Here is an 18,407-nt window from a genome sequence, read left to right as displayed (position 1 = left end):
GCAGACAAAACAAATATCTCATGTTAAGATTTCCTGGTCTTTGCTTCTCTACAGCAAACAGTTGTCTGTTCATGGAGACTTGGACTCAACAGACAATTTGAAGAGAACAAACATGAATTTTCAGGATGCGGTTGTTACATTCAGGTTGTTTTAAAAAATATGGGCTTTATTTGTCAAATAAATAAATATAAGAAAATAAAATTGTCATATATAGTAATTTAACTACTGTAAACGAATATTTGTGCATTTTTATTTTATTCAAACCAGCCCAAAATCTGCCTGGAAACCCGCCCCTTTTCCTCTCATCGGACCAATCACGGCGCGGCGTGATCACGCACGACGCTTTCCTTTTAACCAATGAGCGCAGAGTTCATTCATTCCGGGTCTCGTAACTGCGCCGTCTTTGTGTTGACATCTGCGAGGCATAAAGAGGTAACAATGTCATAGTTTACCTTTATTAATGAACGATCCGTTAAAGAGACTTTTATTTAAAGATGTATGTCGTTTAAAGATACCAGAATTTTGCGAATAAATTCAGCTTTGGCGTAGAAAAATAGACCGTTTTCCAGCTCGCACCTGCTCCTGCTGTTCTCATTGTTAGCATTGTTAGCTCAGTTAGCCTAGCACGTTCAAAACAAATGACCAAATCGAGGCAAATGCGGCCACACAAGACAATAAACCTTTATATTTGAAAACAGTTTGTGCAGAATTCAGCTTTGGACATGATTTAGCATTAATATATGTCGTGGATTTCATGCAGCCAGACACTTTGCTGCTAAAATGCTAACGTGATGTGCTTATTAGCTACGGATCGATCGATATAGTTTGCATGTGTTTGGTGTAAGAACAGTGTTGGGAAGGTAACTTTTAAAATCTGTATTCTCCTACAGATTACAGATTACAGACCCCAAAATGTAGTTTGCAACGTAATCCATTAAATTACTTGAAGTGAGTAACGTAATCTGAATACTTTGGATTACTTGATTTGCTTTAGAGAAGCAAAGACTTGGATATTGTAACATAAGATGTTTTGTCTGCTAAAAGAAAATAAAAAGCCAAGACTTTCCTTAACCGTATTAAAAATATTATTGAGAGAATAGTTTTGTCCTGTTAAATCCTGTTTAGTCCTGGTTTAGTCCTGGTTTTAGACCTGGTTTAGTCCTGGTTTTAGACCTGGTTTAGTCCTGGTTTTAGTCCTGGTTTAGACCTGGTTTAGATCTAGGTTAGACATGGTTTTAGTCCTGGTTCAATCCTGATTTAGTCCTGGTTTAGACTTGGTTTTAGTCTTGGTTTAGTGTCCAGCAATGAGTGGAATTACTAAAAAAAAAAAAAAAAAAGGGATATAGCCCAAAATGTGAAAATAGGAAAATACCGCCATGTAATCCATTTATTTCAACAAAGTAACTGTAATCCAATTACCACTCACTGAAACAGTAACTGTAACTGAATACAGTTACTCATAATTTGTACTCTGATTACGTAACTCCGGTACATGTAATCTGTTACTCCCCAACACTGTGTAAGAATAAGGATCATTTGTGTCTTTTTACGTTTTGTGCATATAATATAGGTGTTGTTGGTAATCCCTGTTGTGGTTCTGTCTTCGTTTCTTAGCTTTGAATGGATATTACACGGTGCACGGAGAAATGGGTAAACAAAAACCAGGTTACAATACCATGCAGCAGTCATCTCATAAAACCATGAACATTACACACTCATGCACGGTTTGATGTCCAGTGTTGGTAGATATTTCTCAGAATTAATAAGAGCAGATGGTGTATTTTGGTTTAAATTGTTTACTTTATTATTTATCTAACTAAAAGTATATTGAAATGTTGCATGATAACGCTTGGATTTTTTGTTTAGTATTTTGTTTACCGAGCTACTATTACAAAACATACAACAACTTCATTCACTTTTACTTTCTCTAGACAAGATAAGCTCATTGTTATTCATCAATACATGAAAGGGAGGGTATGTAGCTTGCCTTTCTGTTAACAAAGAAACCAAGATAACAATTGAAACTGTGTCTCCAGAGCCTTAACCTGCAGATAGAAAATATGTACAAGTTTGTGTCATTCTTAGTTTATGGATAGGCCTAATGTGAACACTCAGAGCCCCCGGAATTCCCTCCTTGAGCTGCTGGGGTTTAGGTAGTGACCATTCAGATCAGAGAAAGGCACTTTAGGTTTAAACCAGCTGGATTTCAGCTTTGAAACTGGCAACCCAAATGAGTCATGTGATTCTCATTCTGCTTTCTGATTGGATTGTCATCTTGAGCCAAAACACCAAATAGGTCCTATTCACATTTACCAGATGTTTTTGGAAACTTGCGGATGACGGCTTCTGGTAGGGGTGTGCAAGAATATCGGAATATCGATATATCGTATCGTTTAATGTGATGATACAGTATTGATATTGTGGGCTACTGTATCGATATAACACCAAGAGTATTTTTAGGTGTGTTTTACAAAATTATTTAGTTACAGTGCTACAGTTTTGTTGCTTGTGGAGTGAAAGGAAACTCATTTATGCAACACATTTGACATTTTTACTGTTTTGAGGATTAAAATGTTTGTGTTTCATATGAACTTCGCACAGGAAGTGGTTTAACAAAGACTTTTAGTATCACAGCCATGATTTAGCCTTTATTTTTTATTGAACCGTATCGAATCGATTTGAAATATATCATATGGAATCGAAAGTGCACTGTATCAAGATATGTATCGTATCATGGCCTGTGTATCGAGGTATGTATCGTATCGGCAACTTCTTAATGACACCCGGCCCTAGCTTCTGGTGTAGTTACCGACACTGGGAATGTGATAAAACCGTGGATGCAGTAGCAGCGTCTTCACAGGGGGACGGGACTCTAATCACATCTTCAGTGTCATTTACGGGCAGCTAGTTGTAACTGTTGATCTGCCAAACATAACGGAACGCTACAGTGACATTGTTTTTTTTTTTTTATTAGACAAATTATGATACACAAAATAATAGGCAATTTATAAAAGGAAAAAAATACAGTATTTTCCAGACTATTAGACGCGCTCTTAAGCCTCCAACCCCATCAAAAAACAACAGCACGCCCCGCAATCCAGAGCGCCCTATACACGAATCCACTCGGGTGTCCCAGCACGACTTCAGTAAACTACAAAACTGCACCACCCGCAGAACACGCAAACACACACGGAGCAGACAGCGACAAACACCCACAGACACACTCATCACTCCACGCCGACGAGGAACGGAACGGAGGAACGAACCGAAAAAAGCGAGTGCAATGTGCCACTTCTAGACACAACTGAACAAAGCCCAGAGTCACGGTGAACGCGCCAAACAAACAAAACCACTCACCCATCCAACGTGTTTCGTTTAAAGTCCGGTGCGGTTTATTTGTGAAAAAAGTTAGAAAATAGACCATTCTATGACAGTGCGCCTTATAATCCAGAGCGCCTAATGGTGCGGAAAATACGGTAATACAATGACATCTAGATGAAGAAAAGCAGGCCATTTTCTCAGTTTTCAAAGGAAGTCGTCATCCGCATGTTTCCAAATGTCTTCCGGTTTTGTGACATAAGCGTGAATAGAGCCTATTACAACATAAACGCCTCCAATGATTCTGTAATTAGGAATAAATCAGCTTTACAGTTCTTACCTCTTGTTTGCCTTGAACACATTTCTCATATCTGGGGGACACAAATACGTAATGTTTGAAATCTGTAAAAAAAAAAAAAAAAATTCATCGTATCCTCACATTTAAATAAGTAGATGATGTGTTACATTTTTACTAGTTGTTTTTAAGATGTACTTTTTGTTGTAGATCTCGCATCTGTCTTGCACAGGCATCATTAGCTCATAGTCATCTCATAGTATTTCTAGTATTTCAAGGGATTTTGTTTTAATATTTCTGTTATAATGTTTCTAATTTCATTTTCCTCCCATCTTTAGTTTAAAAAAAAAAAACTCTTCTGTGTTCTTTCTTAAATGCCTCACATTGTATCTTTCAGGAGAGGCCTCCGACATCCTCCATTATGCTTTCTAGCAAAAAGTCTGATGCAGGCTCCTCTTCCTCGTCCTCTTCCTCCTCTGCTGGGGCGTCAGGAGCTGAGAGAGCCCCCACCTCTGATGCACAGACGGGGACCACCTCCTCCACTGCTGGGCTCATGGAGGTCAAGAAGAAGGAGCGCTCATCCCCCAGTGGAGAGCCCGGAGCGCCCCCCTCTGGAGCCCACCAGGGGGGGCCCAGTGCGGCGGACTTAGAGGCCGCCGAAGTCCGCAGAACCAGCAGGCGGAAGCGAGCAAAAGTAAACATTTTAGGTTTCTATTCCCCCTACAGGCAGGGAGAGGAAGGACCGTTATGAAACCTGAAGTCCTGCAGACCAGCCGCCATATAGTTAGTTATTTGTCTGTCAACATTCAAGTCTAGGAGCAATACTCACGTGAACACCAAAATATTCATTTGATTCGTTAATTGGTTATTATGCCGGCTTGTCCACAAACACAAGAGACACAGGAGTCCCTTTTTAAGTGATGTTTACTGCAATAGTAAACAAACCGGTCAACTGTAAATGTAATATTTTACTTCTTAAATGCTTTTTAATTAGCACTGTAGGGTCTGACTTCACATTAGCGTAAGGCTCAACCGGAAGATAGGAAATTATTTTTACAACCTTAAACTAGACATATGATAAACTAAACATTTACAATATTGTACAAAATAAAATCTTATTGCTCTTCTAGCCTTATAAATGAATAATAAATAATTGGACATGAAATATAAAAATGTATAAAAGATAATGAGCCAAATACATTTTCTGGCATTTACTGTAAATACACCAGCGCCTTTCTATGGGTCTAACAAGTGAATTGTTTGTTTTTGTTACATAAAAACAAAATGTTTTTTCACACAGCCACCACAATTTGGTTCAACAGTGAATGTAGTAAAAGTAATCTAAAGTCCAATCAGAGTCGCTGATTGGTGTAGGCAGGAATTAATTGCTGTAGGCAGGAAGCTGCTGAGCATTTGTGTGGTACCGTAGACCAACTTTGGTCTGATTGAACTAAAAGAATGAATGTGAAAATGTAAATGTTTTTAAGAAATTTAAGAAATGGTCTAAGATCTGGATCTTATCTTAATATCCAGAATCTTTGCTTCTTTTTTTAATTGAATTTAAGTCTGATCATTGCAACAGTTAGGATTGTTAATTTTATAATTCATTTTTGACATGTTCAGCCCTTCTATGAAATCCTGTTCTTCAGTGTGTTTTTTCCGCAGGTGGGAAAACGTACAAGGAGTAAGCCAATCAGACAAGTAACGGCATGATTTCAATGTGTTTTTATCATTTCACTAGTATCAGGTTCAGGTTTTACACATGAGCCTAGTCCTAGGGTGTAGACTCTACATCATCATATTACCTCTTGTTATTGTTTGTTGAGTTGATCTCTTCTTATTCTTCAAATAAGTAATTATAGTAGTAGTATATATTACAATATAATTGGGAGTTGAAATGAGAGAAGTGAGCTACCTGGAGGAAACCATGGGCACTGTCTTGATTGTTCCGAGTGAGTGAATGTTTTTGTTATATTATGGTCCCTTAATGCATCACTGCAAATAGACAAACAATAACCCTTTTGGTGTTATTCAAGAGGTGCATTGAAGGGTTTAACACTGAGATCCTCTGTATAGCAGGATATACAGAAAGCCAGGCCACTCCTATGTGACCATTTCAACAGTACTATTCATAAGGTATGGCATTGTATTACATTCTGCTTCACAACTGCACTTGGATGTGTGCAGTTCTTGTGTGGTGTCCATGATCTTTAGTGGTCAGTGGCAGTGCCCCAAGGAAGGAGGGTTTGTAGCACCACATCGCTGGTTTTAATGTTGCTTTTATTGTGCCTCCTATTGCAGGTGGAGTACCGCGAGATGGATGAAAGCCTGGCCAATCTGTCGGAGGACGAGTACTACTCCGAGGAGGAGAGGAACGCCAAAGCGGAGAAGGAGAGGAAGCAGGTGGTGCCTCCCCCTCCGCCCCCACCCGAGGAGGAGCAGGACAGCGAGCCCGAGGAGCCGTCTGGTGAGTGGAGCAAAGTATTCAACATGCTGGACTGGGATGTTTGAAATGAAGCCTTATTTTCCCATTCATAATATTATACTACTATTACTACTTTTTTTTTTTTTTTAAGAAGACCAAATGAGTGCATGTCTGTTATTCAGTTCTGTTTATTTTTGTATAGCCCAAAATCACAAACCATTTAACCTACAGAAAGTTAGAAAATCAGTGAAAAAGTCAAACACTTTTGACTTGTTTAATTTTTATTGAGGAGAGACATTTTATTTCCACATTTGAAGACGGAGTTTAATACTCGTGCTACATTTTGAAAATAAAATTTGTTAGATGCTTCTTTTATTTATTTGGACAAAGTGGATCCCTGTTTCCAAACATGTAATGGGACTGATGGAAAGAACTAATGTGAATGAATGAATGTGAAATGAATGGTATGAATCTAGATAATTCACATGTATAAGCATGCTTAGAACTTCTGAATTTTATAGCTGAGTTTCAGATGACATCACAACTTTGTAAAAAAAAAACAACAATATTATTTATAATACAGATGAGGGCAGCTAAAATTAATCTTGTTAAACCAAAGTGATGTTCTAATACAGTGAGTTCTCAGGTCTTTCCTGATAGAAATGATCAGGTTCAGTATTTGTGAGTTTACCTTTTGAATATTCCATGGTGAAGTACAAAGTAATCAATCGAGAAAACACAATAATCATATGACATAATCACATTCTACAATCTGAAAACTACCTATTTTGATGCCATGGTGGAGAATGATAGGGTGCTTTTAAAATATTTTCCAAACATTTGAAAGCCCCAGATTTAGATCTCCCGGGGTCCCATAATCCAGCCCAAGCCTTTCCTAAGCTCCCTGTCTGGTCAGGTGTAGAAGGCGCTGCGTTCCAGAGCCGCCTTCCCCATGACCGCATGACCTCCCAGGAGGCCGCCTGCTTCCCCGACATCATCAGCGGCCCCCAGCAGACACAGAAGGTCTTCCTGTACATCCGCAACCGCACAGTCAGTCCAACGCTTCTAGCACACACCCATGATTGTAATGAGGTTTTGTCATTTCATTATGTAATTATTGTTCTGATCTCCACCAGCTTCAACTCTGGCTGGACAACCCCAAGATCCAGCTCACGTTTGAGGCCACGGCACAGCAGCTCGAGGCTCCGTACAACAGTGAGGCTGCGTTATAATTTGTGTATTTGGCATGGTAAAAGTTGTTAAATCTAAAGTGTCTTGTGTCTGATTCCAGGTGATGCAGTTCTGGTCCACAGGATACACAGTTACTTAGAAAGGCACGGACTCATCAACTTCGGCATTTACAAAAGGGTCAAGCCGTTACCGAGTGAGTTGCCAAAAACAATGTAACAGTATTATCATCATCAACAGCAGCAGCATTAAACGTCCTACATTACACAAAACTGACTCTTGTGAGCTTTAAGCCTTGATATAATGTCGTTACCTGGTCAAAAACAGACCTGGAGTTGTTTTGTTTCATTCACATGTTTGAGTAACTCTTTATTATTAGTCTGCCTACATCTCCAAAGCTCAAAATGCTCCATTCGTCCTCAATCCGTGTATCATTCGTTCATTAGTTTTTCTATATAAAACCAAAAATAAGAAAACGATGATTATCATTATTTGTCTCCAAAACCAAAATGAAAAAACAGGTAACGATTTGTTTTTTCAGTTTTTGATTTTGTGTTTAAATGAATAATGGAAAAAACAGATAACGGACGTTTCAAGTTTCCGTGACTTAAACTGTGATGCCGGAGTGAACCAGAATTAAACCGGCACAGAGACTGGGACGACGACCGAGACCGGAACCAGACCAGGACTGAAAATGGTTTAGTCCTGTTCAGTCCGTATGCGGCACAAAAGTCCGTCATCACAGTTTAAGTCACGGAAACGGGGAAACGGCCGTTAGCCTTTTTTTCCATTATTCATTTAAACACAAAAATAAAAACTGAAAAAAATAATCGTTATCTGTTTTTCATTTTGGTTTTGGAGACAAATAATGAAGAAAATAGTTGTTTTTTCGTTTTCTTGTTTTTGGTTTTATTTTGAAAAACAAATGAACGAATGACACAGATTTACCTTCAAATCCAAATCCACTTTATTTCTACGTCTACGTTTTACAAACAAAGTAATATCCAAAATGCAGATTATAATGTGACTTGAACCTGAACATTATTAAACATGTTGAATTTATGTAGTTTTAGACACCCATTTCAATAAACATAACAAAAATCTTTTTCTCCCCACAGCTAAAAAGACTGGGAAGGTGATTGTGATTGGAGGAGGGGTGTCTGGTCTCGCTGCAGCCAGACAGCTCCAGAGCTTTGGGATGGATGTGACCGTGCTAGAGGCCAGGGTAAGATGACAAAAGAAGACTATTATAATCCCTACATTGTCATTATTAGTCATTTTAAAGAAGAAAATACAGAAAACATGAATGCTGTCTCTCTTGTGTCAGGACCGTGTGGGAGGCAGAGTGGCCACGTTCAGGAAGGGGAACTACGTGGCTGATCTGGGAGCCATGGTGGTCACTGGGCTGGGTAAGAATTCATTTGAAATCACACTTCAGCAGCAAAGATTCTAAAGTTTAATTTGTCAACTGGATAAAAGTTTATTTTGGTTAAATACGTTTCACAGCTCATTCAAACTGCTTCTTCAGTTCTGGTCAGAGTGCTGGTGGACACTGCCTTATATCTGCCTGCAGGGAGGAACCAACTACTCTGTAGTTTCAGAGTAGTTTCAGTCTAGTTTCAGAGTAGTTTCAGTGTAGTTAGTTCCTAGCCTGATTCATCAGCCAGTTTTACTTCATGGAAATCGTCTGACCTCGCAGAATTTGTTTGCTCAGCAGTAGGCTTGTACTTTTTTTATTTAACCAATCGCTTCTGTTTGATCGTGACATATGTAATGTGCCAAATGCTGTAGGAAGAAGGGCAATAACGTCTTTCCCCTTGATAAAATTCACCAAACATTCTCTTTGTTTCGGCTTTAAATCCTCAATCTCGGGAATCGTTGCCAACACAGAATGTCTGTCTCCGTCTACATCCATCTGGACGCTTTGTTTACTGTTGTGCTGTTCCACAAACGGGACACAGACAGACTTGAGTTTGATGTCATGACTTCACAGCTCACAGCTGATTGGCCGGTGCACAGTCTACAACTTCTGGGATTCTTGCAAACCGTCTAGTGTATTCTGATTCTTGGAGAGAAATGAAATTGAGTGGAGGCACTAGGTGGCGCTAGACTGGCTAGTTAGTTCCTCCCTTCAGGCAGATAAAAAGCAATGTCCACCAGTGTCTGAACAGAAGCATTTCTCCTTTGCCATGGATTCTACCTGGACGACTGAGGGATTTTATACACAGAGTCTAAAGGGCGCAAGTTCAAATTTGGAATAAAAACGAGAAAAAATTATTTCATCCACCAGTTTCTGCTTCATTCAGGAAATAGTTCATTCATTCGTCATTATATATTTTACATAAAGCATTCTCAATGAGTTAATCTATTAAAGGGTAAAGTACTTTGGTACACTATCCCCAGTTTTGCTATTTGTGTAATGTGTGTAAATTTTCAAATCAAATTATGAAACAATTGTCATAGAAAATCAGTTCAAGTGTCAACCTTACATTTACTCCTCTCTGAATACACTGTCAGTACCCACATCCTCCAGTAGAGGGCAGCATTTCATACTCCAAAACCAGTTCGTTCTAATCTAAACTCATTCATATTTGTCTGTACCCAGGAGGAAACCCCATGGCAGTGGTCAGCAAGCAAGTCAACATGGAGCTGGCCAAAATCAAGCAGAAGTGTCCCCTGTATGAAGCCAACGGACAGGCGGTGAGTAGAGACACTTCCCCCTCTCCCCAGACCTGATCCGTTCCAAAGACAATACAGACGAGCTTGTTTTTCTACAGAAATGTTATTGCTTTACCTGGAATGTTCTTTAGTTTTGAATAAACTTTAAACCTGCGTGTTCACTGGGACAAGAAATTCGGGGAAGAAATCAGGGCTACAACAATTTTTTTATTTCTTACATTTAAACGTAACCAGTTAAAGCTGTGAAAAGTGCTTATGGCTCGTTTCTGTGAATAATAACGGAGCTCAGAATCCACAAGGCAAGTGAGGAATAACTCTGGACCACTGCAAACTGTTTAAAATGCACTAGTTCTGCTTTTCATCTTTTTAAGACGGTAAAAATCAGGTACAACGCACCTTTTTTAGAATATTTTTCAGTACAAATTCCTGAAAAAAATATTCATAATAACGATGGAATCAGAGAGGGTGTATTTTTGTTCCATAGTGTTGTAGTTTTTCAAAACCGTGTCTGAAGAGGTTCTAGATGTCATCCATGTATGTTTAAGTAATCTAGCGAGCTGTGCAAGGCTCTCATGGCAATGGCATGGCAGTTCTCCATAAATTCACAAAAACATGATACAAAACTGTGCACAACTTGATGTGATGTGCAGTAGTTTCATTAGTGGGACCCACATTAATCTGTGTATCGTTTGTTTTTCAAAATAAAACCAAAAATAACAAAATGAAAAACCAGCTATTTTCTTCATTATTTGTCTCCAAAGCCAAAATGAAAAAAAAAAACAGATACAGATTTGGTTTTTCAGTTTTCGATTTTGTGTTTAAATGAATAATGGAAAAACGGATAACGGCCTACGTGTTGCTGTGTTTCTGGTCCCAGTCTGGTCCTGGTCTCAATCAGTCTGGGCCTGGTCTGGTCCTGGTCTCAGTCCCGGTCTCAGTTCTGGTCTGGTCCGATTTCTCAGTCCCCTGGATCTCAGTCCCTGGTTCTCAGTCCCGGTCTCGGTCTGTCTCGGTCTCGGTTCTCGGTCCCTCAGTTCGGTCTCAGTTCCGGTCTCAGTTCCGGTCTCAGTCCCGATCACCCGATAATCTACGCAGGTGCACCTTCGGGCCTGTCCCAACACTCAGTCCTGTTTTAGTCTTGGTTCAGTCCGTGTGCGGCGCAAAAGTCCGGCATCAGAGTTTAAGTCATGGAAACGGTCGTTATCCGTTTTTTTCCATTCTTCATTTAAACACAAAATCAAAAAACTGAAAAAACTAATCATTATCTATTTCATTTCATTTTGGTTTTGAAGACGACAAATGTAGAAAATAGTTGAATTTTTTTTTTTTGTTTGTTTTCTTATTTTTGGTTTTATTTTGAAAAACGCATGAACGAATGATACACGGATTCACGCTGATTGTTTTGTGAAAGCGCTCTGAAGGGGGAGTGAGTTGAGGCTTAAAGAAAAGGAGGGGGGATTCAGAGTGTCAAAAATGAACTTATAAAACACGTTTATACGTTGTTTTCGGCGAATATAGCGTTCTCAAAACAATAAAATGTACCGTGGTGATCTAAATATGTGATGTGTTAGCAGTTAATACCCCACAGAAGTAAAATAACCAGTCTTTAATGATTTTCCAGATAATAATTAACCATTTTTTTAAATAGTAAACAATTATCTAATCATTTGTTGTAGACTTAATAATCAGACCATAAACATTGTTGGCGTTCTGCGCTTGTAACCGTAGAAACTGTCTCCTCCATCCTCCCGCTGAGCGCTAAAACAACATGGAACATTTGATCCAAGAATAACTTTTTTTTTTTTACTGGTAAAACTATTCCCCTAATTGTCCAAATCTCCCAGGTCAGGCACGCTCTTCTCCCAGGAGCCCGATGGAATGTGAGGCGTTCAGTTTTCCAGGGCGGCCATATTACGTTTCACGCTTTAACTAGGACCTGGTGTTGTTTACTTCCGAACACCAACTGATTACATCGCCCCCAAATATTTAACAGACATTTCGTGCCCCTCTCTCTCTCTCTCTCTCTCTCTCTCCAAATTTGCAGTGGAAAATCGTAGTTGTCCTCAAGCGTTCGAGGTTCGAGAGCTCCTCTGTCTGAGATTTTTACCGTCTTGGAAAACGTGCAAAACAGAACTAGTGATTTTTAAACAGTTCGCAGTTTTCCGAAGTTATTCCTCATTTACTTTACGCATTCTGATGAGTTTCTAAGCACTTTTCACAACCCTCAGAGACCCGAGCGGAGTTTTGCCATCACGGTAATGTTAACAAAGACTAGCAGGCTAACTACGCATTTAAAATACTTTAGAATTAGATGCAGACAGACTTATTTTGACCTCAAGAGCTGCTTATTTAATGTTTTTAAACTAAGAAATATTTTGCTGAAATACATGGGGGGAAAAAATGAGGTACAGGCCCTTGAACTTTTGGGTTTACAGTTTTTAATCGCCCGCACGGTTTTGCATGTTTCATTTGATGGCATGTACACTAATTGTAATGTATTTTATTAGGAAAAATGTCTTCAGGTTGCCACACACTACTGGAGAATTTGCCAGATTTTGGCTGCGATTTGCTTCTCCACGAATTCAGGGAGGCGTGACCCGACTTTGCGACTTGATGTTTGATTTTGTTTTCATGTGTGTGGTGTCAGTGTCACTCTGAGCTGCTCTGTCACATATCGTAACCGACAAACATCAGCAACGCTACGATAAACGCCAAAAAAACAGACTTGGTGACAGACACATGCGCAAGATACAAACTCAGGAAATAGCAAAAATAAGGACTCACCTCTTGTAAAGTTATAAATTTAAAGTACAGCGTCTCATCCACGTTATCCATAGAAATTGTCCTCCACAAGTAATGACCTCAGTCCACAAAACAGCGCTGCGAATCCAATTTGAAGCGTTCTTTAAAAGTGAAAAGGCAAGAGTAGTTCCTTACGTGTGTCTGTTTACATCCACACAGCGCACGGATCGAGGTGAAGCTGCAGATTAGCGTCAGTGACTCTACTTCCTGTAGACTTTATCACCAATCTTTTACGCTTTAAAAATCACATATCTGAAGTTTTGCACCACATTTTACAAATTAATAACAGTTTTGACTTGTATCTAAACTAGAAGTGCAGAGTCTGATCTTTTGAACACTTACGAGTCTCAGAGCAAGTGTTTTTATTGTAAACAGGAAACGGCAGACGTGATCGCATCGCAACTTTATATCTTGTGGTTTGTAGACATTTCCCGCTGCAGTCTTTGCAATCGGAGATTTTGAGTTTCATAAGGTTCTCCTCGTGTCTGTGGTTTGCGCTTTTTGTCGCACTTTTAAAAATCGTGTCAGACTGAAAAATCCTGTAGTGTGTGGCGGCCTTTAGAAACTCTGCTATGGTAAAAGAATATATGTGATGTCAGTGCATGGGTAGTCTTTTTTTTTTTTTTTTTATGTGCCCAGCAGAGGGCGCAACAGCAAGTGAAAGTGTTAATGGAGCACTGTGTAACTATTCTGGTGTGATTCTTTGCTTAGAATGTCCCACAGTATGGCATTAAACTTCTATTGTTGTAGTTCATTTGATCGCAGGTGTTTTATTGCTTAAAATCCCCTCGTACATCAAGCGTTCTTACTGTGAGCGGGGTCGCCTCTCCACAGACCTGGCTTATAACTTGTGTCTTGATTGTCACCAATGGAGAGAGACCAATTTAATGCCATACTGTGGAACATTCTAAGCCATACAGTAACATCTCCGTCTAGACTAGCGTGTGGCGAACCCTCTACCAGATAAGTTACACAGTGCACCGTTAAATGAGGCTAATTGCAAAATATATAAAAAAAAAAACACAGAGGCTCATGTCTGGATTGTCACCTGATGACATCATAAGGTGGGATCAAGCGATTTGAGCTACACAGAGGGAGATCAGATTGAATTAGCAGGTGCGAGAGGAACAAAATACAAGTCCAGGAGTGTTATTGATGAGAAAACATTACGTTTATCAGAAATCAGTGTCTTTTTTTTTTTAGATAGCTGTTATTAATGATGTAGATTAAAGAATTACAGTTGAATGCATGAAAATCTGGTCTAGTTGTGTGTATTTAACCTGTGTCTCTCTCTCTCTCTCCCCCCTGGCTCCGTGTTCATCTGTGGGTGCACTACTAAAGGGGGAAAGGTGCACCAGTGTATGTATCGGTTTATTTCTCTTCTATCATCTATCATCTCCCCTTCATCTGATTCTCATCCTTCATTTTCATCCATCATCACGCCAGCTCCACGCATTTCCGACTCATTTCATATCTGCGTATCGGCTCTTTCACGCTTACGTCACAAACTAGGAATGTAACAATAACCGAAATATCGTGATATCGTACAGTTAGGGGTTTCTCAATATATCGAATCACAAGTTCCGTCTTTTAAATGCATTTTGTTTTTTTTGTAGGAACCGCTCATAAACATAGGGAAACACGCATACTATGATTCATTTCAGCGCAGACAACATGAAGAAATATGTTTTTTACTTTAATTCTTAGGATTATGACAGTAACGATTTGCAACAAAGTCTTAAAAAAAAGCAATAAGTATTTACAGTTCTGTACTGTGAGATGTGATAATATCGTACTGTGACATTTGGATATCGTTGCATTCCTATCACAAACCAAGAAGACGTTTGGAAACATGTGATGAAAGCTTCCGGCGAGCTCTGTTCGCAGTAGTAAGTCTGACCGAATCTAGAAAAATGAAGAAAACTGGGACATTTTCTCATTTTTACTCAAGTATGATCAAAGCTTTATAAAAGACAATTTACATAGAGATGTATAGTAGTATAGTATTCAGGGCCAATATACAATGTTACCAGTTTACAATGTACACAAAAAATTTATTAAAAAAAGAGAAAGGAAGAGAAAAGAGAGAAACCAAAAAAAAAAAAAAAAAAACTTAGAATATTTGCTACTAAAACATTTAACATATATCAACCTCTTGATACCATATTTTTATGTTTAAAGGAAGTTTTGGTAGCATCTTTAAATAGCTTAAGTTCACAATTCAAAGCACAGGGCCTGGGCTAAATACATAAATGAAAGTACTGAAATTATTGTAATGTCACTTTTGAACATTTCTTGTTTAAGTATCTATAAACTAGAGGTTTTGGCAAAAATATTCTGACAAGCGTCGCTATTGAAATTAGATTTGTGATTTATGTTTATGTTTATTTATGTCAAAAATACTGAAATATAAGGAAACTACAGGGTTAGCTCTGTTTTTTATTGCAGAATACATTTTGTTGCTTCAAAAATCGCAGCATTTGAGATCAGCGAATTGCATCCATTGTGATTAATCTCGCAGGGATAAATAAAAACATTTTACCAGAGGATTTTGTAGGCCCACATATAAACATTTCTGAGGTAATTCCCCCTTCGTCCGTTGACTTCCATCTTTACAGCTTTATCAATCAAATCCTTCATGTCGTCTTGATCGAGCATGTCTGTCCTCTGTGACCCCGGACTAACCGCATCTCAGCTTCAGCCTGTAGTGTGGCACGCTTCTCTCTCCCTGTAGCTTTTCCTCCTCCTGATCTCCTCCGGTCTCTCCCGTGTGATCGAGCGTACGTGTGCTGTGTCCAGGTGCCCAAGGAGAAGGACGAGATGGTGGAGCAGGAGTTCAACCGTCTGCTGGAGGCCACGTCCTACCTGAGCCACCAGCTGGACTTCAACTTCCTCAACAACAAGCCCGTGTCTCTGGGGCAGGCCCTGGAGGTGGTCATCCAGTCAGTATCACTGCAATATTTATTTATTTTTTTTTCTCCACCCACTTTTGCCTCTAAATCAGCGGTTTTTAAATCGCTCAAATAGGCATACCTCTTCTGGGTGGGTCCAAAGAGTCACTGGGGATGGGCGATACATACATGAAGAAAAAATAACGGTGCACATGTGTAAACATCTGCAACAGGATTGGTATCTGTGATTGTGCGCGCGTGTATTAGCTGTAAAATTATGTCGCCATAACAACCTACTCATAGTTTGGAGCGTCAACTTTTTTGCCTTTTTTGCCACGTGGCTCACGCCTCTAAACCAGGTCTAAACCAGGTCTAAAACAGGTCTAAACCAGGTCTAAACCAGCTCTAAATCAGCTCTAAATCAGCTCTAAACCAGAACTAAAATCTGTACTAAACCAGTTCTAAACTAGGTCTGAAAAGGGACTAAAATCAGGACTAAACCAGAACTAAAACCAAGACTAAGCCCGGGACTTAAAACCCAGGACTTAAAACCCAGGACTTAAAACCCAGGACTTAAAACCCAGGACTTAAAACCCAGGACTTAAAACCCAGGACTTAAAACCCAGGACTTAAAACCCAGGACTTAAAACCCTGGACTTAAAACCCTGGACTTAAAACCCTGGACTTAAAACCCTGGACTTAAAACCCTGACTTAAACCCTGGACTTAAAACCCTGGACTTAAAACCCTGGACTTAAAACCCTGGACTTAAAACCCTGGACTTAAAACCCTGGACTTAAAACCCTGGACTTAAAACCCTGGACTTAAATTAAAACTGAGGACAAAAACATTTGATTTAGACCTAAAACAGGTCTAAATCAGGACCTGTTTTAGACCTGTTTTAGGGCTAAACCAAGGACTTAAACCAAGGACTTAAACCAAGGACTACTAAAACCAAGGACTAAAACCAAGGACTTAAACCAAGGACTTAAACCAAGGACTACTAAAACCAAGGACTAAAACCAAGGACTAAATCCATGACTAAACCCATGACTAAACCAGGTCAAACCCCTGCTCTAAATGATAATAAACTTTCATTGCAGCGGGTGAAAGTTCATATGACAGGCTGTTAACACCATTGGAAAAACAAAAAATCAGAATTGGAAAATTTTAAATCTTCCCCAATTTTTTCCATAAAAAAAAAAAAAAAAATTGTTGAAGTTTATTCAGTTCTTGGTATGACACGGGCAGCAGGTGCGACATACGTAGAGGTAGTTCGATAACAAAACGTGTCTAAATTACACAATAATTATGATTAGACTAATTTTGTATTTGTTACTGTGTTGTTTTTTTTCAGACTCCAAGAGAAACACGTCAAAGATGAGCAGATCGAGCACTGGAAGAAGATCGTTAAAACCCAGGAGGAGCTGCGCGACCTCCTCAACAAAGTCAGTCTGCTGTTTTAAACACGCTTTATTTCATTAGATTTAACATCAGCTCATGTTAACGTCTGCGTTCTGTGACCTTCTTAAGATGGTGTCCACAAAGGAGCGCGTCAAAGAGCTCCACCAGCAGTACAAAGAGGCCAGCGAGGTGAAGCCCCCCCGGGACATCACCGCAGAGTTCCTGGTGAAGAGCAAACACCGGGACCTCACCGCCCTGTGTAAAGTAAGAGAAAACGCCACAGCTGTAACTGAGCAGACACGCTGGGTTTAAGAATGTCACATTTAAACACACAGTATGTAACGTTTAACCAAACAGCAGACTCCAATAAAAACATGTCTTTTTCATTATGCATGTTTTTATTGCTCTGAAAAACTGAATACACATAAGTCCTCCTTAGTGTGAGCGGGCTTGCATCTCCACAAACCTGACTCTTATTTGGTCTGGAGGAGAGCCTTGTACTACTTGTTTCCAGGGCTATGGCGCGTTTTGTAAAAGTGTGAAAGCTCAGGGCTAATCAGCTCTGTGGTAACTAATAGGCAGTGTTGGGGAGTAACAGATTACATGTACTGGAGTTACGTAATCAGAGTACAAATTATGAGTAACTGTATTCGTTTACAGTTACTGTTTCAGTGAGTGGTAATTGGATTACAGTTACTTTGTTGAAATAAATGGATTACTCATGGCAATATTTTCCTGTTTTCCTGTATTCACATTATTTTTATTTTTAATTAATTATTATTATTATTTTTTTTTTCTCGGTAATTCCACTCATTGCTGGAAACTAAACCAGGTCTAAACCGGGTCTAAACTAGATCTGAACCAGGACTAAAACCAGGTCTAAACTAGATCTAAACCAGGTCTAAACCAGGACTAAACCAGCACTAAAACAGGATTTAACAGGACTAAACCATGCTGCGTGGACCGTGTCTCCTCCTCCTTTATCAGTAATATTTTTAATACGGTTAAGTATCCCCGTCTTTGCTTCTCTACAGCAAATTAAGTAATCCAAAGTATTCAGATTACGTTACTCACTTTAAGTAATTTAATGGATTCCGTTACAAACTACATTTTGGGGTATGTAATCTGTAATCTGTAGGGGAATATATTTTAAAAGTCACCTTCCCAACACTGCTAATAGGGATGTAACAATAACCGAAATTTTGTTGTATCGTATTGTCAAAAGTCTTATAATAATGTCATGGACCATCACAATATATCAAATCACAAGTTTCTTTTCTTAAACTCATTGTTATGGTGCAGCAATAGCTAAAAAACAGAGGGAACTACATAGCCCATGATCCTTTGCGCTGTTTCAGTCCAATCTACATGTTGAAATAACAGTTATTAAGCACTTTTAAATCTTA

At 39.2% G+C, this 18,407-nt stretch overlaps 1 protein-coding gene across 5 annotated transcripts in view; it reads left to right on the top strand.

Moving 5' to 3' along the window:
- Window positions 1-379: 379 nt before the first annotated feature.
- Window positions 380-18,407, top strand: part of kdm1a (lysine (K)-specific demethylase 1a) — a 38,013-nt gene continuing 19,985 nt past the window's right edge. The window contains exons 1-13 of one of the 5 annotated variants that reach the window (XM_055157091.1): window positions 380-432; window positions 4,011-4,307; window positions 5,915-6,080; window positions 6,955-7,088; window positions 7,175-7,253; window positions 7,330-7,422; window positions 8,345-8,451; window positions 8,554-8,635; window positions 9,832-9,926; window positions 14,049-14,066; window positions 15,507-15,649; window positions 16,955-17,045; window positions 17,131-17,265. In XM_055157091.1, coding sequence (XP_055013066.1) covers window positions 4,035-4,307; window positions 5,915-6,080; window positions 6,955-7,088; window positions 7,175-7,253; window positions 7,330-7,422; window positions 8,345-8,451; window positions 8,554-8,635; window positions 9,832-9,926; window positions 14,049-14,066; window positions 15,507-15,649; window positions 16,955-17,045; window positions 17,131-17,265 — 1,416 coding nt within the window. In that variant the 5' untranslated portion in view covers window positions 380-432; window positions 4,011-4,034. Of the gene's footprint in view, window positions 433-4,010; window positions 4,308-5,911; window positions 6,081-6,885; window positions 7,089-7,174; window positions 7,254-7,329; window positions 7,423-8,344; window positions 8,452-8,553; window positions 8,636-9,831; window positions 9,927-14,048; window positions 14,067-15,506; window positions 15,650-16,954; window positions 17,046-17,130; window positions 17,266-18,407 lie in introns of all 5 variants that reach the window. The other 4 variants (XM_055157081.1, XM_055157092.1, XM_055157088.1 and 1 more) reach the window with 4 other exon arrangements.

The sequence above is a fragment of the Boleophthalmus pectinirostris genome, unplaced genomic scaffold (assembly GCF_026225935.1).
Source record: "Boleophthalmus pectinirostris isolate CB_2022bp ecotype Guang Dong unplaced genomic scaffold, ASM2622593v1 HiC_scaffold_10, whole genome shotgun sequence".
Taxonomy (NCBI): Eukaryota; Metazoa; Chordata; class Actinopteri; order Gobiiformes; family Gobiidae; genus Boleophthalmus; species Boleophthalmus pectinirostris.
This window is presented reverse-complemented; position numbering and strand designations above follow the sequence as displayed.